The sequence below is a fragment of the Nymphaea colorata genome, chromosome 1 (genome assembly GCF_008831285.2).
Source record: "Nymphaea colorata isolate Beijing-Zhang1983 chromosome 1, ASM883128v2, whole genome shotgun sequence".
NCBI lineage: Eukaryota > Viridiplantae > Streptophyta > Magnoliopsida > Nymphaeales > Nymphaeaceae > Nymphaea > Nymphaea colorata.
Window position 1 is genome coordinate 3,815,585 of NC_045138.2, and position 21,518 is coordinate 3,837,102.

General features: G+C 37.9%; 1 protein-coding gene across 3 annotated transcripts; it reads right to left on the bottom strand.

Annotated features, from left to right (window-relative positions):
* Positions 1 to 2,230: 2,230 nt before the first annotated feature.
* LOC116267780 (uncharacterized) lies at positions 2,231 to 19,964 on the bottom strand. Of its 3 annotated transcripts, none has more exons than XR_004175671.2 (7): positions 19,755 to 19,964; positions 17,896 to 18,717; positions 16,836 to 17,308; positions 14,162 to 14,352; positions 4,106 to 4,172; positions 3,874 to 4,017; positions 2,231 to 2,632 (listed from the first exon to the last, which is right to left on the bottom strand). XR_004175671.2 is itself a non-coding variant. In XM_031649678.2 (6 exons), the coding sequence occupies exons 2-6, from the start codon at positions 18,656 to 18,658 to the stop codon at positions 3,976 to 3,978; spliced, it is 1,536 nt and encodes a 511-aa protein (XP_031505538.1). In that variant the 5' UTR covers positions 18,659 to 18,717; positions 19,755 to 19,964; the 3' UTR covers positions 3,021 to 3,975. The 3 variants fall into 3 exon arrangements, 1 of the variants encoding a protein (XP_031505538.1); XR_004175669.2 differs by having other exon boundaries at positions 2,231 to 2,661; XM_031649678.2 differs by lacking the exon at positions 2,231 to 2,632 and having other exon boundaries at positions 3,021 to 4,017.
* Between the last annotated feature and the right edge of the window lie 1,554 nt (positions 19,965 to 21,518).

A 21,518-nucleotide genomic window follows, 5' to 3' on the forward strand; every position in this document is an offset into this window, starting at 1 on the left:
TGTTGGTTTCTTAACAACAGTTCTCTTGGTTTCTAGCCCTTTCTAAGACATGAACTACAACCAGTTAAGGGGTGGATTGGATTCTGTCAGACCAGAAACTTGGGTCAGTTTTAGGATAAATTGTTAGCGCATGAAACAGTTCTCTTAGTAAGAATTAGGAGTAGAGAGAGAGCCATTTTTCCCACTATATTGTTTAACCTTGATTTAGCAAACTCTGATTGCAATTGTTGAACGCACCAGTATCTGTTAAATTTAGCAGTCATGATATTAAAATTACAGGTTCAAGAAACCTGTAAATGGATCTTTGCTTGTGTGGCTGAAGCTGGACGCAGTCGCTTCTCAGTCACTAAATAATGGGGTCTTGCACAATCAATGACACAGTTTCCCCTTGACATCCAGATTGTTCCAGCTCACTTTCAGAAAGAAATGTCATTTCAGTTGTCTTCACAGGCATGTTATTTACAACTTTCCAATGCAGTCGAACATTTGTCTACGTCGCCCTAGAAAGCCTGAGATCGGTGATAAGTTCAGTAGTAGACATGGACAAAAAGGGTGTCTGTTCTCAGTCGTGGCCAGACGTTAACATGCCCTTTTCAGGAGTAACAGGCATACGACCTGATCCGGAGAACGTCTGCGTGGGGGGTAGGCCGTAGGCCCCCAACTTTTATTTCAAGAAAATGACATTACATACGACCTAATCTCGTATTCAACCCACACATTTCCATCTAGGATGACAATTGACAATTGCTATGCTTTTGGAATCCATAGCTGCAAAGGTATGAGAAGATGCTTGCTTCTGCTAGACCTGATTAAACTTAGTTGATTCATGACACATTTTAATATTTCACCAATTATATGTGAAGCATAAGCATGCATAACAAATAATTTATTCATACACATCCCTTGTTCTAGACACTTAATACTTTTGAAGCTTAACACAGGTTGATATGGATGCCTCAGAATTTTTATCGCTGTGTTTATAATTTTACGAGATTGATGATTGGATGTTTAAGCTGTACGTTATTTTTTACAATGCAATCTTATGAGCTATATGTGCATATGGACGAGAAAGGATAAGCGCACTGATGGTTAGCACATATGTGTGGCCACAATAATTCTTTTTATATCTCTCTCAATGTAGCCATCAGATTATAATTGTAACAAGTTAGTTGGTCGATAATTTCAATTCCCTTGCCCTTTCCGAGAACTTCTTTCTAGATTTCCTCATCACATTCCTGTTTTTTTTTGACAATTTTCGTGGCCTTTCAAGCACTACTTTTGATTTTTTTTATCACCGTTTTGTTTTTTTTGGGTGCTTTTGAGTATCTGCATTTTCCATGCCCCGCCCTGTCAATACCACAGTTTCCTTCTTTTCTCCCACAGCCTCAAATGTTTTAGCATGGGAAATGACGAACAAAAATGCAGTGTATCTCAACATCATATCAGGGGTCTTGGAGGAAATTAACATGGTTCCACAAAGGGCCCGCAAACTGAGGATGTTACATTAATTTGCCATGGTTTACCAGAACGGTGCCTCCCATGGCCCAACAAAGTTTAACTGAACCATGTCATGGTTTTCAGTGATTTGTCCTTTTCCATAGCAGCGCAAGAAATCTACCAACTGTTACAGCTTGCTCATGGTTATTGAGATATAGAACTGTTCGTACATGACTTAGTAGCTCCTTAGAAGCAGATAGGAGCCTGGAGCCTGCAGTCATAATGAACTGACCATGAGCGGGCTCTGTTTATGAACTAAGTAACTATGTCACACAGATGCAGGGTGCAAGTGCCAATGCAGGTGTGGATGCAGGCGCCCGTACGAAACATTCCAAAAAATTGGGTGTGGAGATGCAGCAAAGGTATATACTATAAATCATCCTAACAATTGTAGTGTTAAAAAATCCAAAAGCGAACCAAATCAGAAGGCTATGGACTTGACCAATCAGCCAATTCAGAAATTCAGCTGAACCTGTTTTCAATCAGCAAAAGACATTATTATATTGGTTTCCAAAAAAAATAGACGATGTACATAGAAACATTTAAAAGAAACCACTAACATATTTTAAAATAATAAAAAATGAACTATGTGTAACATATAGAACCTTTTTGCCACTGACTTGATTTGAACCCGACCAATTGAGGCCAATTTCACAACATTGGTATATACTATAAATTAGTTAAGAGCAACCTCTCAACCTTTTTGACAATAACAGTAAAACCCATTCGAACATAAAGAAAATGGCTTCAATGATCATTCATGCTCCTTTACATGTTTACAATTAGTCAACTTATTGCAAATGGTGATATTTTGAGATTTCGTTTGTCATTATTCCAATTGCTACAGATGATCAAAGCTACAAATTAAATGACAAAAAAATTAAACTCTGTTTTCAGCATGCAGGAGAAAGTTCCAGCATATTCAGCACACAACCAGGAAAAGGAAATTCTTGCAAGATGAATGAGCAGTGCAAAGCCCAAAGCAAAGCAGCAAAAAAGGAACTAAACTCAGGCGGCGGACTTTCCTGGAGCCCAAAAAAGGAGGGACATCTTTGAAGCGAGGAAGGGAAATATGGGCCTCCGCTGCTGCTGATTTTTTGCTCTCAGGCTTGCTTGCTGGTCATAAGGGATATCACTGTTTCACCCATGATGAAACGATTGAATCTATTGTCAGTAAAAACAAGGACAAATCATACAAAGGAACCAATAATTTTCTCTTCTACCAGAAAAACAACATGCCTGGTTTGGGAGATTTCTCTGCATGTAGATTTATATCACAGTAAGGAGCAAAACAGAGAGAGAGAGAGAGAGAGAAAAGGAGATGGTTACTACACATTGTAATGATTCACCCACTTTTTCTCTCTTTTAAAAGGGAATGCAGATCTGGATCGCTGAATGACTACAACCAGATCTAAGTGCAGTTCATGATTTTTAAATGATTTACCTAATATGCAGATATGTTTAATCACCTTGCCCATATCATAAGATTCAATTGCAAATACCTCTCATAACAACCAGCATAATGACATGAACCAGAAATGTATATTATTTTCATACATCCATATATAGTCATACTTGGACATAGCTACACATAATGTGAATGGTCACATGTCATTCATGAAGACCTGAACTCTCTCAACAAGATGAAGCAAAACCAAGCCCAACAAGGCTCGGAAGGGAACAACATAACAAAATTGGCAGAGCTTATACTGAACACAAAAGTGGATGAGAAGAAGATCTTATATATATACATATATAATCCTTATCAGAGTGAATAACAAATGACAAAATGGAAAACTGCAACCAATTTTGACTGTGCTTGGAAAGATCAGATAATCTACCAATTTTGCATTTTTGTGTGGCCCAGCTGCAAGAGCCTTTCATAAGGGTTGGTACTGTACTTTCATTAGGACTCTGCCTTTGACAGACCAGATGTCGCTCTACCTTGCTGGGTGTCACACAGAAGTGGTGAAATAATCTTGATTTCTCTCAAGTCTCAAGAGCCTAATCAGAAACCTTTAAGTGGTTGTCATTCAACCTCGGCAGGTACACCTTTTTGTTCTTCAAAAGAGCAGTTGGCCATTAGAGCCTGCCTGCCCACTGCACAACCCTGTTCATAATCCTCAAAACCCAAGCTATCCCAACTAACTCTATTTCCTAAACTAATTTCATTGTCGACCGTTGTCCTTCAACCCTTCTCCATGAAATCACAAAAATATCAATTTGTGAAATTGATATAACGTCAATCACAAACAAAGAAAAATTTTCATTTGAATAATCATTTTCATTACAAAAAGAGGTGAATATACCAGACTTCACATCTTTGTGTCGGATACACAAGGTAACCAGCTTCACATTTTTTCATATGAAACCTACCCATTGGCCTGTTATGGTGGCAGCATGTACAAAAGGATGACAAGACCTAGATGGGAAGAGGCAGTCAGGTATAAAACTTGTAAGTTTCAATCACTTCAAAATCTAGGGACGAGTCATATTTCGCCACTTGTCCTTCAAATCTATCTGTTGCAGTAAGGTCAGCGAAAATTTATCAGCAAAAATCATCTCCACATAAAAAAGAGGATATAGCACAAATGAAAAAATTAAGTACCTCCGTTCTTCCTTCAAAAACTTCATGATGGCAATTCAGAATGAACTTCCAGCTCCCTACTCCACATCTGTCGATGGGGAAAAGGAAAAGAAAAAGTTCTTCAGAACAACACTGTAAAACACAAACTGCATTCAAGCGAGTAAGTCCTTGAAGTTATTCCGGAAACAGAATAAACAAGGCCTTACACAATGCATTCTCAGCATGAGGACAAAACTATGTTTGGTGAACAAGGAAATACCATGTAAATTAGTTCCATGTTCCCAAAAAAAAAAAAGGAAAATCTAGAGATCAACTTCAAATGCATTGGTGAAGAGACAACAAGTATAAGCATAGAAGTTTTGGCCCTCATAGCATCTGTTCCAATAAGTACGGAAAATAGAATATGACTTGATCAACTATAGCATCGCAAGGTAAAATTGTATTCTCAACATTGATAGCTCAGAAAGGAATGGGAGAGAAAAAAAAGTGATCGCACAATGACATAGTTGCCAGGACTAACAAACAAAAGGAGTCAAACATATAAAATTGAATGAAAAATCACCCGATCAAATTATTTAAAATTATGAAAAAACATAACGAACCTGAACCAAATTATGGAAAACTCTTTACTGAGTGAAGCTAAACTACAAAGCTTCACCACAAGCATTCTAGGAATACCGCTTGCTCTCGATAGGTAAAAAAGTTGGGGCCAGGCCTTAGCCAGGGACTCAATCAAGGGGCAACCTGGTTCCACATACAAAGTAATTGTCCAACCAGGAGTTTTTGGCTCTTAAAGCAGCTTACTTCGATAGATTCCTTGAATAAGTAGCACCAGTAAGGGAGGCTATTGAAAACCTCTTCCACCTATGACATCGGTTCTTTGCCTCCACCCATGAATGGCACACAACCATAGATTCTTGACTCGTGAAATTGGATGGTGATTCACAAACTCGCTCGCTTCTAGAAAGGGGAAGGACAGGTTTCCTTTTTAGTGAAGTTTTCATACAAGTGAAAGCAATAGCCCGAAAAATAAGACAATGAATACAAGAGAAGGTGATAGCGGTCAGACCACCTTGTAGCTGTGACTATCATTTTCTACTTTGAATGATATTACAGCATAAATCAACCAAAATTTACCTACAGAAGAGAGTTTAAAGTACAAAATATGTAACACCCTATTGAAAAGTTTGGTCTCATTTTTAAAATTGTAAACAAGCTTGGGAGATTGGAACCTGAGCCCATTGTGGAAGTGGGCTGGGTCTTACAAAGACCCTTGGCCCTTGCGAAGGCAGAAACACTATATATAGTTGGCAAGCTCAATGAGCCAACTCGGGCAGAGGAGCTCAGACCTGTTAGAAGCTTAATCATGATCTAGGACTTGAATCATTTCAACCCGACCTCTCAAGGAATCGGGCTTGGATCTTTAGATCATCTCATTGCCAAACCGGATCAAAATTGCTATTCTGGTCTGATTTGATTTGCAGCAAAATGTTATAATCTTTCAAGTCGTGTCGTGTTGTCAAACTGCTTGCACCACATATAAGTCGTGGACTCGAGTTTTCTCATATGTCTGAAGCAGTCTATGAAGGAGCCACAATTTTACTAGAGGGTAGAACTCTCTCTCTCTCTCTCTCTCTCTCTCTCTCACACACACACACACATCGCTAACAACTGTTATTGCAGACCAGGGTCTCCGCTAATCGCCAAGGCACTCTCTATCCTTCCCTAGTTCCCGAGATTGTTGTCCAAAACTAGGGTCTCTCCCTCTCCAGCTCTCTCTTGTTCTAGAGTCCCTGATACACTACGATCTCTAGCTACCCCTCTCTAGTTTTCATAAATTGAGTTAATTTTTGTTAGGTTTGCATGTTCATTGAAGTGGAAGAGGGACTTTCTCTTACAGTTATGAAATTGCTTTAATAGCTGGAACTATGTAAGAAGTAGATTTGTTTCTAAGATTGAGAGAAATCTTGGTAAAGAGGGCGGCTAAAAGATAGATTGTCTTGGTTGTTAGTCCTTTTGAGAGAGGAACAGAGTCCTTTCGGGACAGAAACAAAAAAGGAGAAAGGAAGGGGGGGCTGAGGTGAGCTCTGTTAGAATTTATAATGTAAGTATACATACATGTTTTTGTATCTACTATCATATATCTTAAACTCCTAGCAGTTTGATGTATGATTTGTATATATAAATGTATGTGTGTATGCATAGGACTTTTTGTAACTTTTTGTATTTATTTTGTCTTTATTTTTCATGCCTTTTTCTAAACCTTTTTCTTTTCTTTTTTTTATTAAGAAAGGAAGTAGCTGTTGGGAGTTCCCAACGGCTAGAAATCTAGCCGTTGGGAGCCCCAACAGCCACTTCCTCTTCCTCTTTTCTTCCTCCTTTCTTATATACTTCCTCTATAAATAAGGCACTTGGGACCTTTGTTCTTTTAAGGCTTTTTGGCCTCTCTTGTGTATTCTTCTCTTGAGATTAATATATTTGGTATCTTCTCCTCAAGTTTGAGGTTTGGCTTTGTATTATCTATTGAAGTTGTTGGGATCTTCAAGAGTGTATCTCTTGAAGCATTTGCATTCTCGAATTTGGGCCTGATTTACATGGTATCAAAGCAATGTTTTGGCTCTTTGTCGTGCTGTTTTTTCAAGACTTGAAGATTCAGCTATTACACTTTCTTTGGAGCTGTGAAGCACTCCAAGTGTTCGATATATTGTCGGCTGTGATTTAACACAAACACAAGAGGGTTTTGTTTGTTTGCTGACCTCTTTTGGTGATATTTGTGACGGGATCAAGCTTCCTTGAGGTGAAGATTGAAGCAGTTTTTGGCACATCAAAAGCTTCTTTTTTTGTGGCTGTTTTTCATCCTATCACTACCTCAACGTCTCCTCTACAGGGTACACATTATGGATGAAAGAAATTCTTCTACTCCTCTCCCTAAACTTACTTCATCAAACTATGTTTCTTGGGCAAAAACTATGGAACATTTCATTAGAAGTAAAGGCTTATGGGGACTTGTTGATGGATCTAAAAGTGAACCTCAATTAGTCCTAACCAAAACCATAGATGGTAAAGCCCAAGAACTAGATGGGGTGGAAAAAAACAAGGTCATGAGTGAATACGAGAGAAAATGGGAAGAGTGGAAGATAGGACATCACAAGATTATCACTTGGATTATTGCTTGTGTTGATACTACAACTATGGGCCAAATAGCAAAACATAATTTTGCTCATGATGCTTGGGATTTCCTCAAGAAAACCCACACTATGAAAGATGTGGCTTACATGTGCAATCTTCAAATGAAGATTGCAAGTCTCCAACAAGGGGATAAGTCCATTAAGCAATACGTTGGAGAAATGGAGCAATTATGGGACAAACTTGCCCTATTTGAACCCGAATGGTATGATCCAAGAGACATTGGAGTGAGGGAAAAATAAATCCAAAGGGAAAAATTTTACAAATTCATTCTTGGTCTTAGACCGGAATATGATGGAGTCAAAACTTCCTTGCTTCATAGACATAAGGTGCCATCTATGAATGAAGTCATAGCCGAGCTTCAAATGGAGGAGAATAGACTCAATTTTTGTAAAGAAAAGAGTGAAAGTGTTCTTGCTACTTCAAGACCCGGCGCTCATATGAGAACTTATAGACCTCCTCATTTTAATCGAAATTATGAGAATAATGGCAACAAGAAGATTATATGTTTCCATTGTCAAGAAGAAAGACACACTAAACCTAGGTGTCCTAAATTGAGGAGATTTGACAAAAAGACAAGTGTGGTTGGGACAATGTATGAAGAAAGCAATCGATTTGACCTAGACAAGCTTATTGATGCTCTTCAACCACTACTCAAAGGGAAAGGGACTTCTCCAACTTCCGGAGCAACGATAGCATCTACATCTTCAAGTAAGTACTCTTGGATTCTTGATTCTGGAGCTTCTTTTCATATGACCCCTTGTAGTTTATTACTTACCGAATGCACTAAGGAGGAATCGTGCCCTTTTGTTAAAACCGCCGATGGAACTCCTCTTGAAATCAGATGTGTTGGGAATATTGATCAAAATTTTGATTCAAAAGTTTTCAAAATACCAAAAGTTAGATTCATTCCCAAACTTAACTTAAATCTCTTGTCGGTTTCTCAAATAACAAATCATGGATGTGATATTGTCTTCTCACAAAATAAATTTTTGATACAGGACCATCTTTCCAAGAAGACGATTGGGGAAGGTTCTAGGAAAGATGATCTCTACTATGTTGATTATTTGGATCTTTCCAACCCAACTTGCAATGTAGTCAAGAAGAAAGACATCCAAATTTGACATTAAAGACTTGGACATTCAAGTTTAGGAAAAATGTCTTGTATCCCTTTTTTGGAAGAGAAATGTAAAGAAATGATCTCATGTGATGATTGTATTAAAGCCAAAATTAAGGCTTTACCTTTTGGAAATAGAAATTTTGTTGCAAAAGCACCTTTTGAATTAGTGCATTCAGATGTATGGGGTCCCGCTCCTATTATGTCCAAAGGTGGTTTACTTTATTATGTCATTTTTGTAGATGATTACTCTCGTTATGCTTGGGTTTACTTTCTTAAACACAAATCGGAAGTTTTTTTGAATTTCAAAAACTTTTACAACATGATCAAAACTCAATTTGATGCAAACCTTAAAATTTTTAGAAGTGATTCCGGAGGAGAATTCATTTGCAATGAATTTGAAGAATTCCTAAAGGAAAAGGGAGTTATACACCAAAAGTCTTGTCCCAAAACCCCCCAACAAAACGGAATCGCCGAAAGAAAACATAGACATATTCTTGAAACAACAAGAGCTCTCCTTATATCAAAAAATGTTCCAAAAAATTTTTGGGCTGAAGCAATTCTTACATCCATTTACTTGATTAATAGAATGCCCTCTAAAATTTTAGAAAATATTTCATCTTTTCAAAAACTTTTTAATTTGGAGCCAATTTATAAAAGATTCAAAGTCTTTGGTTGCAAATGTTACATTTTAAATGACAAAAATGATAAACTTTCATCTAGGGCTATTCAATGTGTCTTTATTGGCTATTCTGAAACTCAAAAAGGATATAGATGCTATGATATTGAAAAAGATAAGGTCTATGTTTCTAGAAATGTGATTTTTTTAGAAGAAGAAAATGGCTTTAATGAAAATAAACCCAAGCATGAAGATGAATATTCCTTTTTATGGATAAAAGATGATGATTATGATAATGATGATGATGATGTTTTGCACTCTTCATATGATGATGCTCTAAATGAGGTTGATAGCACTTCTTTTAATAGACCACCACCAAGGGATGTAATAGTTTATGAGAGAAGGTCTCAACAAAACATCCAAGAGTCTCAACCTACTCTTAGGAGATCTCAAAGAGATATTCATCCACCTCAAAAATTTGTCTCCTACGAGTCTTTTTCTCCAAAACATAGAGCTTGCTTATTAGCTATTCACTCTCTTGATGAACCTTCATCCTATGTTGAAGCCAAAACTAACCCACTTTGGGTTGAAGCCATGAACAATGAACTTAAAGCCCTTGATGATAATAAAACTTGGGACATTGTGTCTCTTCCTATCGGGAAAAAGACAATAGGATGTAAGTGGGTTTACAAAATCAAAACTAGAAGTGATGGATCTATTGAAAGGTATAAAGCTAGACTTGTTGCCAAAGGATATGCCCAAGAATATGGGATTGATTACGAAGAAACTTTTGCCCCTGTCGCTCGTATGACCTCTGTTAGAACTCTTATTGCTGTTGCTTCTATTAAACAATGGTCCATATATCAATTGGATGTCAAAAATGCTTTTTTGAATGGTTACTTAAATGAAGAGGTATACATGGACTCACCCCCTGGGCTAGATGTACCTAAAGGCAAAGTTCTTTATCTCAAAAAGGCATTGTATGGTTTGAAACAAGCTCCAAAAGCTTGGTTTGATATGTTTAGCAATGTTATGTTTAAACAAGGTTTTAAATCATGTTTTTCTGACACAGCTATGTTTGTTAAAAACACAACTATAGGTACAATTGTGTTGCTTTTATATGTAGATGATATGATTATTACAGGTAATGATGCCAACGGAATTATGCAGGTAAAGACTTTCCTTAAGAATGAATTTGAAATGACTGATTGGATAAACTAACATATTTCCTTGGTATTGAAGTTTTGCTTATAGTAGAAGAGGATACTTGCTCTCACAAATGAAGTTTGCCAATAACATTATAAGCAGATCAGGAATCACTGATGACAAGGTAGTGGACACTCCTGAAGCTTTAGGAGTAAAGATGAAGATTGATGATAGAGAAATTCTAGAAAATCCCACCCCCTTTCGTCAATTGGTGGGAGCTCTCACATATTTATCCATCACAAGGCCTGACATATCACATGTTGTACATGTTATAAGTCAGTTTCAACAAAGACTCACTTCTTTACACATGGGAGCTGCATTGAGGATTGTTCGATATGTCAAACACACTATCACTAAGGGACTTTTTCTATCCTCCTCATCAAACTTGAATATGATTGCTTATACTGATGCTGATTGGGGTGGAGATCCTAATAATAGGCATTCCACCACCGGTTTTTGTGTTTTTCTAGGTGACTCTCTCATTCCATGGAGATGCAAAAAACAACATAAAGTCTCTTTATCTTCAACTGAAGCAGAGTATCGTGCAATGGCTACCACCACCATGGAGATTGTATGGTTGAAAAGCTTATTGAAGGACATTGGAATTGACCTCAATGAAGCCACCAAGCTCTGCTGCGACAACAAAAGTGTCATCTATATTGCTAGCAATCACACTTTTCATGAAAGGACAAAACATATTGAAATGGATTGTCACTATGTGAGAGAGAAATATCTTAGCCGAACAATTGATCTATCTTTTATCCCTTCTGAATATCAACTTGGAGATTTCTTCACCGAAGCACTGGCTTCCGCAAGATTCCAATTTCTTCTTGGCAAACTTTCGGTGATTACACCGTAAGTTTGAGGGGAGGTGTTAGAATTTATAATGTAAGTATACATACATGTTTTTGTATCTACTCCTAGCAGTTTGATGTATGATTTGTATATATAAATGTATGTGTGTATGCATAGGACTTTTTGTATTTATTTTGTCTTTATTTTTCATGCCTTTTTCTAAACCTTTTTCTTTTCCTTTTTTTATTAAGAAAGGAAGTAGCTGTTGGGAGTTCCCAATGGCTAGAAATCTAGCCATTGGGAGCCCCAACAGCCACTTCCTCTTCCTCTTTTCTTCCTCCTTTCTTATATACTTCCTCTATAAATAGGGCACTTGGGACCTTTGTTCTTTTAAGGCTTTTTGGTCTCTCTTGTGTATTCTTCTCTTGAGATTAATATATTTGGTATCTTCTCCTCAAGTTTGAGGTTTGGCTTTGTATTATCTATTGAAGTTGTTGGGATCTTCAAGAGTATATCTCTTGAAGCATTTGCATTCTCGAATTTGGGCCTGATTTACAAGCTCCGCCATACCAAAAGTAAGGAGTCGGGTTGTTACATTGATATCCAAGCCATGCCATCACTCGGACTTACGATCCTACATGCATGAATGTATGTGCCTTGATTCTTCTCTTTAGGGGGGGGGTAAGGAGTCGGGTTGTTACATTGATATCCAAGCCATGCCATCACTCGGACTTACGATCCTACATGCATGAATGTATGTGCCTTGATTCTTCTCTTTAGGGGGGGGGGGGGTGGGGTGGTGGTGTTGGTTGTGGCGTGAGGAAGGGAGCAGAGATTAATTGTACTAGTTCCTAGCCCTTTTAGGGGGAGGGACCGAGGGGCAGGTTGACATCTACCAGAACGAGTGCCCAAGCCCAATGTGGAAGTGGGCCTGGGTTGTTATATTTATAGTATAATTTTTTCTACCCTCTCAAAGTCACATAAAATCCACATATTGATTTGATAAAATCTACTAGATGATCAGTGCTACTTGACTCATAAATGTCATACTCGAAAGAGCTGAATCATATAAATTTTGCATCCCTAGTGATTTGTGCACGAGATGAGTTATTTTCACATGATGAAATTTTGTTGTCCACCTCATCTTGTTCCAGAACTAGTAAAGTTATAGGCCACCTTGTATAATAATTCATTTGGAACCATAAAATATTAAAAACTTGAGTTGCAAGCTAGGAGTAAAGGTATCATGTTCACAGTTTTGCTTTCTTGATTATATACACACATGAGTAAAGAGGGTTAAGGATTTCCTCAAGCAAGATACGGTTTGAGTTTAGTGCTGAGAGTTTGGATGTGTTGCACTTTGGACTGATTATTTCATTTACTCTTTAGATTATGCTAGTTTCATGGCTGATTAACGTGGTATCAGAGCTAGGCTCGATGCAGACTGATTCTTACTTGATACCCCAAGCTGCGGAGGACCGGGGGCAGGGTGTTTTTACTGCCTTGGAGTTTTGTTCACCAACTATTTGGTGAATCTCCCGTGCGCAATTTTGTCCACTTTTTCAGTGCTGCTGCAAGAAAGCTTCCTCTTGAAGCTATGTTGCTGCATCACCATCGCCGTGGTGGGTACACTGCACTGGGCAGCTAGAAAAATTTCTTGAGCACCAACTGTTTGACAGAATTTCTTAGACTTTGAGGCTGCTTGTTTGCTGTGCAATCCTTGCTACTGCCTTGTGTCTAGATCTAGCTCCGCCGAAGATTTGTTTTGTAGCTTTCTTGCAGCAGCACTGAAAAAGTGGACAAAATTGCGCACGGGAGATTCACCAAATAGTTGGTGAACAAAACTCCAAGGCAGTAAAAACACCCTGCCCCCGGTCCTCCGCAGCTTGGGGTATCAAGTAAGAATCAGTCTGCATCGAGCCTAGCTCATCCTCATCTTAATCTTCTTCTTCATCTTCATCTTAAAAAAACCCCTTCCTCCCAACGTGAATCAGCCAGCCACGCACAAATCCATGGTTTAATCGATGTTTTCACTTCGAAAATCGATGATTTAACGATGGAAATCGATGATTTCCCTCCACGACGGCACAATCTCTAGGTTAGAAATGAAGAAGAGGCAGATTTTTATAAAGAAAACTCAAAAAAAGGGAATTCAAGCCCCCCTTTTTTGAAATCAGCCCGTATCGTACGATATGGGGTTACAGGGGTCTGTATCGTACGTATCGTACGATACATCCACGATACACCCCTATTTACGATACAGGGGTGTATCGTATTGTATTTTCTGAACGATATGATACGTATCGTATCGTATTTTCTGAATGATATGATACGTATCGTACGATACGTACAACACTATGCTGGGTCGTTACAGTGGTATCAAAGTTTGGTTCAACACTCGGACCTAAGGTCTCACACATGCGAACGTGTGTGTCTTGAGATGGGGGTGGATCATGACACCCTATTGTGAAAGTTTAGTCTTGTATATAAGATTGAGAGAAATCTTGATCGACTTATGAAGGGGCTGGCCAAGTAAGTAGTTGATTGTCATGGTTCCTAGTCTTTTAAGGCTGGAACTGGAACTACTAAGGGACAATTAGGGGTCCGCCAGACCAATAGCCCAAACCAGGTGTAGGAGTGGGCCAGGCAGCATAAAATCATTTCTGGGATTTGTTTACATTGGCCAAATCTCGAAGCTCATGAACTTTCAGATCTCTTAAAGAAAACACATACAATGAAAGACATAGCATGCAAGTGCAACCCACAAGTTAAAATTGCAAGCCTACAATAAGGAGACAAAACCATCAAAGAATGTGTCACATAAATAGACCAACTTTCCGATGAATTGGCTGGTTTGATGCTCTATATACTGCTTCAAGGGAAAACCAAATATAAAGATTATTGCCTTGAGGCCCCTATTATAGGGGGTTAAAACTTCATTACTCCATCAGTTCACACGAGTGAGGTTATTGCCAAACTCCAAATGAAAGACAACAGATTGAATTTTATTTAAAGAAAATGAAAGTGTTCCACCACATGGCCCGGAGCACATGTAAAACTGTATACGCCTCTCCACTTTGATATGTAGGGTCCAAAGTGATAAAGAGCAGTAATTGATTGAACTTTTAAAAAAGAAAGGAAAAGAATGGCATACTTTTTGACAGCATCTCGTAGTGTTTCTTCTTCAAATGGACTCCACCTCCTGATTTTTCTTCGCCTAGTATATCTAGTAGCATCTTGCCTCTGCAGAGGTGAAATCTTCAATTTCTTTGGGCTGGGTAGATGTATAGCTCTTGAATGACTTTGTGATTTTTCCAAAAGAGGCTCAGTTGATTCACTATCCCACTGCATATACAACACAACAAGATACAAACCAAGAGCAGTTATTCTAAACGAAAAGAGAAAAAAGAGCATGCAATATACAAAATATACTAGACAACAGTCCTCAAAAATAGCAGTGCAACTAATATAATCCAAGAGAATCAACCCACTTTGATGGACCAATCCCAAAATGATCAGAACAACAATCAAGAGAAAGAGAAAAGCCAGTGTGGTATGTATCATACGATACGGGGCCGTATCGTACGATACGTATCGTATCGTTTACAAAATACGATACAATACACCCCTTGTATCGTAAGCGATACGCCCCGTATCGTACGATACGGTCTGATTTCAAAAAAGAGAGACTCGAATCCCCCTTTTTCGAGTTTTCTTTATAAAAACCCGCCCCTTCTTCATTTCTAACCTAGATATTGTGCCGTCGTGGAGGGAAATCATTGATTTCCATCGTTAAATCATCGATTGTCACTGTGAAATAATCGATTAAACCATGGGTTTGTGCGTGGGTGGCTGATTCCGGTTGGGAGGAAAGGGGTTTTTCAAATCGTGAAGATGAAGATTAAGAAGGAGATGACGATGAGAATGAATATGATGAAGATTATGAATGAGAGACGAGAGTGCTTTCATTTTATATGTATTGACATTGAACATTTTCACAATTTCATTACCATCTTGTGATGTAATACATAACATATAAAACTTGTTTTTTGATGTGGTATCTCATAGACTTATGGACCTTATGACTTATGAATCTATGGTTATGAAATTATGATATATGTTACGTAATTGTTGACTTGTTGTGCTTTTTAAATTGATATTGTTATGAATTTTGATGTTTACGAATGATGAACCGTAACTTTATAGCAATCATAAGTCTATCATTCTGCAAAACATGTTTTTTGTGAAGAATATATTATTCTTGATTTTTACTGATTTTTTATGAATTTTTCGATTTTTTTTCTATTTTTCTGATTTATTTAAAAAAAACGATACGGTTACGATACGTTACGATATTTTACGATAAGGCGTATCTTAAAGCCAGACCGATACGGCTTACGATACGCTTTTTACAACATTGAGAAAAGCAAATGCAGGCCTATATGCATGTATTAGGATCCCTCACCATCTAAATTACAAAAAACAAACCTTTCCAAACCACAAACGTATGGGCAGGGAGCAACTATATGAATACCAGCTTTACATTCCATCATAATAGCAGACCGGTTACAGAAGGATTAAGCATTAATTAGCTTAGAACAAAACCCAAGTCTCATTTAAATTTTTAAACCATAAAAAATTAGATGCATAGAAACAGATAACATGCATATTTATTGTATGCATGTGCTTGTACACATGCGCGAGAGAAAGAGAGAGAGAGAGAGCATCTAAATTTCAGAAAAGCTATAACATGCATTTTCTGAAACATAAAGGTAAGTTGGAAATTTAGACATGTTCATTAGAATCAAATTTCTTAGACAAAAACAACCTTATGAACTTTTAGCTTTATGTCTTAGCTTATAGCAGACCATTTGCAAATAGATCAAATCCTAAGTAGCTTAGATCAAAATTCAACTCCCAATCAAACCATGAACAAATAAATGCATAGAAACAGAGCAAATCTAGAACACAGGAACAGAAAATACAATCGTGTGAATTTGATCAAAACTCATGTCTCATGTAACCATAAACACATTTGGATGCATAAAAACAGAGCAAAACTAGATGCATAGAAACAGATGACCTGTTGCAAGCATCACTAAGTGTACAATTTGGATAAAGTCTGGGACTACATTTGCCTCAAATTCTCCTATTTAGGGGGAGGACTGAACCATCTTTATCATGAGACAAAAAAAATAATATCATGGGCAACATCTACATTTGCTGTTATAAGGAAAGCAAAACAAGCACCACGAATTCTCACAAAGTTCTGTTTACTAATAACATGTTGCCCTGTATTAAATCATCCATGTCTTCTAAGTTTGTCTAATTATGAAGCATATAATCAACTAGAAATGCAGCTAATGATGTCAAAATAGGCGTCAGTTTGCAGCAATATTAAAAACAAAACACAAAGTTTTAGCTTTGTCCATTGAAGACGTGGATGAACATAGTGCCAAAACAGGATAGAGTGATAGAATCCAAGGTTTTTAGGACAAACAGGTTTCTCAAATAGTTTTTGAATATATCCTTTGCAACACTCTACAATAAGGAAGAACTTCGTGGGAACAATGTTCACAGCAAAACAAGCTATAGGTTTCCTAGCTGCCTGCAATCATAAGATAGACTGATTTTATATGAAGTGAGAATTCCAGAAAAGCCAAAATATCTGCATGGAACTTAAGAGATACATCCATTTCTGAACAAGTTATAGATTCTTCTAACCATCTAAACTTTTTAAAACATCTTTATGAAGAATATTCTGTGCAGTCAAATTATCATTATTTACATACGCACAATGCAAAACCAAAAGAAAATAAGGTTCCAACCTCATAAGTTTGAGCAGTCTTATTGCGGTCAAAAAGGCTAGGCTTTATCATTCTTCCATAGCTATGTGTACATTGTCCTTCTGAACCAGTGCCCCTCATGTTTCCAGTATTGGGTTCTTCTGAGTGACCTATCTCAGTAGCTTCCCCCACGGTTTTTGGATCTCCAAGAGTATTATGCGGAATTTCTTTTGATGCTTTACTGTTACAATCTTCACATCCAATTTTAGACTTATTTTCCATTTGTCGAACCATTTCCAGTGCATTTGGAAGAGGATCCTCCACAGCCAACTGCAGATTCAAGGCACTTGATTTAAGCGCTGCCTGGACATTGTGGATTGCTTGTGTTTGCATCAACCTAATCCCATCTCCCAAGTTACTATCACCAATCACCGGCACATGACTAACACCTCCATTTCTATTTGGTGCATCCCCGTGCATAAGTGCAGCACTTGCTTCTTGTTTAGGGCCACAACCTGGAACAGCATCTTCATGTTTGTTAATTAAACATATTCTTGCACTCTATATCATATAAACTTTCAGATTTGCCTGACAAACTTAGCATGGTATCTAACCAAACTGCTATGGTTATTTATCCTCCAAATTGTGAGATGGAGAAATGCTGGTGCCTCATGTTTCACCAGCATGGGATGACTCAAAATCATTCCAAAAGATCATGTTACTACCTATACACATGTTAAATTATGTCAAATTTTCAGTGTGTGTGTGTGATGTACTGATGTGTGTGTATGTAGTAATTACATAATTGTTGTAAATTTATTACTAAAATTCATATTTTATACATGCTTATACATTATCATACATGTTATCATAATATATGAATCAAAAAAATTATTTGATAGTTTATACATATTTAAATATACTTTATGCAAAAAATGCAATTAAACCCAGGCTGAATGACTGAGTTAACCATTCACTATGAGTCGAGCCAAAAGTCACTAGGTTTTAAAACATTGGTCACAAGCTATTGACTGGCAATATACAAGATTAAGTGGCCTGTTCATCCATTAAATTCCAGCCAATAATAACAAAAGGTGCTAACCATTCGATGGAGGCTGATGAGGAGATGAAATGTTCTCTTCCAGCATTGGGGCACAAGCCCTTTGGTCTGTCTCTAAAGTTGAAGAAACCACACTTCTCCAAAAACCATCTAGGTCGTGGTGTTTCCCTTGGACATACCCGGACACAACACCAAGAAAGGGTAGCCCTAGGTCACGAGCAGCAATGACCAAGAATGCCTGTAATGATTCCAGGGCGGCCCTAACCGCCTCTTTCCTTAACTCATAAGTATGGACTCTTTCCCCACCAGCCACTGCCACAACCACCGCCTCCAGCTCCATCCTCACCTCTTTCCAGCATCTAGGAATGAAACCCATGGAACTAACCAACTCCATCTTGCTGATCCGCTCTGTCCAAATCCTCTGCATTGCAGAGTAGTAATCGCCCGCTTCATCATCAGGGTTGTCTCCTAGGAAGCTCAAGATGCTAGCCACGACAACATACCCATATGCAGTTCTCATTGAAGATGTGGCTGTTTCTGAGGAAACCATTGGGGCAATGGAGTCAAGTTCCTCAACCATCTCTAGGGAATCGAGGATCTTCTCCGAGATGGTGCCCTTGGAGACCTCTGAGGAAATTCTCCGCAAAAGGATAATCTTCTTGAGACGGATGTCTTCATCAGGGAGAGGGAGCACCGTCACAAGCCTGTTGACAATCCAATCATCAATCGGTTGTCGGAGAACAAATTCCAAGATCCAACCCGCTATCGTTCTGGACCTCAATGAGCCCATAGTCATCCTATCCATGATGGCCCGTTTGATTACACAGATAAAACTTCACATATTTTTTCTCTATAAATAATTCCCTGGAAAAAAAGAGAACAGAAAAAAGTCTCAGCTCTGCATTTTTAACCTATGTTTGGTGGCAATAAACAAAAATTCAGGAAAAGCCTGACAATTTTTTGATCAGCAGGAAAAAAGTAACAAAAATTTTTATCGTTCATACCAATCTCCAACCCAGCATTCCAAGTTATAAGGAAGTGAATGAGGAAAAACAAGAAAAAGAAAATGAAGATATCAAGGGCTGAATTAAACTGACTGGCTAGAAGGGATAGAATTACTTAAAAAGAACTCTTGTTACACACCTGATCTAACTTCAGCTTAAACCAGATGAAGTCTTAGGCACGACATAGGAGAAAATTGAAGGCAAGTAAAACCCCAAAATATTCACAATTTGATGAAATAATAGACAAGATCATCAACTCACATATTATTGTAACATTTTGTAATGTTTTGGACGGAATTTAGGTCTTAAGGTGAATTGAATTATCATAAACTTGAACACATTTCCAACAAGACAACACAAATAACGTTTTGGAGTTTTAAACCCCGAGGTTTTTCTCGAGTATAATATGGCAAGCTTAAAAAAATGGAAAAAAAAAAAAGAGAAAATACGGTCAATTTTAAAAGTTTTAAAAAGATCCTAATTTAAAAAAAATAGAAAAAAATTAAATAAATGAAAAACTAATAAGGCAATATCAAAAGAAGAACTACATAACAAAACAATTAGAAAATGAACACAAGCAGTAAAAAATGAGGATCACTCAGAAACAATAAAAAGAACAGAAATAAACAGACAGAAACGTTCTTACTTCTAAGTTTCTAACGCACAAGAAAAATTGAAGGCACAGGAATTCCAACGCACAAAGTCTCTCAGCCATAGAGTTCCTAAGTTCTAAGAATCTAACTTCTGAGACACATATACAAATCGACTAAAAAATCGACATATGCAAATCGACCGAAAAACTAGAAAACTACATGTCCTGTACTTTTCAGTATTGCTTACCTAAAAAATCCAACGCAAATCCGCAAATCGACTGAAAAAAAACAAAGCAAATCCTACCTCCGCGCAGGTGTAGAACGAGGACAGACAGTCGGAGCTTTGCTGGGTACCGGAAACTATTCGCAGCTGTCGGAGGCTTGGTGTGCCTGCCGCCCGATGGAAGCCCCCCAACAAAGACGTGCCAGTGTGCTCCGCCGGTGAGTTGCAGGTCGGGAATGTCGCCGGAAGTCGGGAATGTTTGGGTCTAGAGTTTCCCCTATTATGAACACCATGAACCCTAAATCGAAACGTTGAGTATGTTTTTAACGTTTAAGTTTTACGTTTTATTCATTATTTTACAAATCTACCATTCAAAGTTTTAGAAATTATCATTAATGCGACCGAATTAAGACCTCGCTTTTAAAAAAAGACGCGAAAAAAAACGCGTTTTATCTTTCATTTTTGCCGTTTCTTTAAAAATGCGTCTGTTTCCCTTTTTTGCGGCCTTTCATTTTCGCGCGTTTTTTAGCCTTTTTTTTCGAAAATAACGTTTTTTTTTACACTGAGGCAAGACGTCGAGGTCAAGTGTATTCTTGGTTGCAAAAGCAGAAATTGATGTAAAAAAACGCATTTTAACTTTCATTGCTGCCGTTTCTTTAAAAATGCGTCTTTTCCCTTTTTTGCGGCCTTTCATTTTCGCGCTTTTTTCTACCGTTTTTTTCCAAAATAGGGGTTTGTTTTTCACACTGAGGCAAACCGTCGAGGTCAAGTGTTTGCTTGGTTGCAAATGCAGAAATTGGCGTAGCTTGGCTTATAGTATTGGATATTTCCGAAGATCAAGTTTCCTCCATATGGCATGATCTTTCTATGCTGCATCTAAACGGGCACAAAACTCATGTTAAAGCTGGAATTGGGTTTGACCATAACATGCAAATCAAGAATCATCAAACCAAGACATTAGTAGCAACAGACTGTAGATTCTACTGGTCAGAAAATTATAGGTCTTGATCTCCTTTTTTTTTTTTTCACTCTTGGTCGAGTTTCTCATTGTTTTCAATTTTCCTCGCTCATCATGTTTCGCTCATTATGCAACTTCAAACTCTTTACAGTTTACTCGCTGCAGGAAGAATGCAAACCAGAGACCCTCTGTTTTACACCAGCTCTAGACAGGGCAGGAAACCCCGAAGTCATTACAAACTGAAACGGAACACAGATAACCCAAAAAAACAAAAGATTAACAAAGAGAAAGAAGAAGACAAGAGATAAGTTGGTGGAGACGGTTCACATGTTTAGGGAAAGTATGGCAGCAAAATGCCGCTGCCCAATAACTACGTTCTTTGTTTTCTTTTTTAATTAGGTCCCTTCGGTTTGGGACCGTGCTCAATTAGGGAAAAAAATATAGGGATTGAATGAGGGTTCAAAAGATGGCGATGAGGATGGATCGAATAAAGGGTTTAGAAGGAGACTAAAAAGGGCCACTCCTTTGCAACAAGCCTTCGGGCCGTTGATGCTCTGCTTTGACTCGCTGGCAAACTAAACACTTTGCTACATATTCTGCAATTTCACGCTTCATTCCAGGCCACCAAAAATTTCTGTTCATATCCTGAAACATCTTGGTACTGCCAGGGTGTATAGAAAACTTAGATTTGTCAGCTTCATCAAGCAACCGTCGCTTCACCCCATCATCTCTAGGAACCCACAATCTTTGTCGAAACCGCAACGAACCATCTTTATCTTGATGCCAAAAAGAATCTGTTTTCTTACTTTCTTCCATGTTCTTAGCAAACTCTAGATCTTCCTTTTGCTTCATTACAAGTTCTTCCATCAAAGGATGTCGTATCAAGG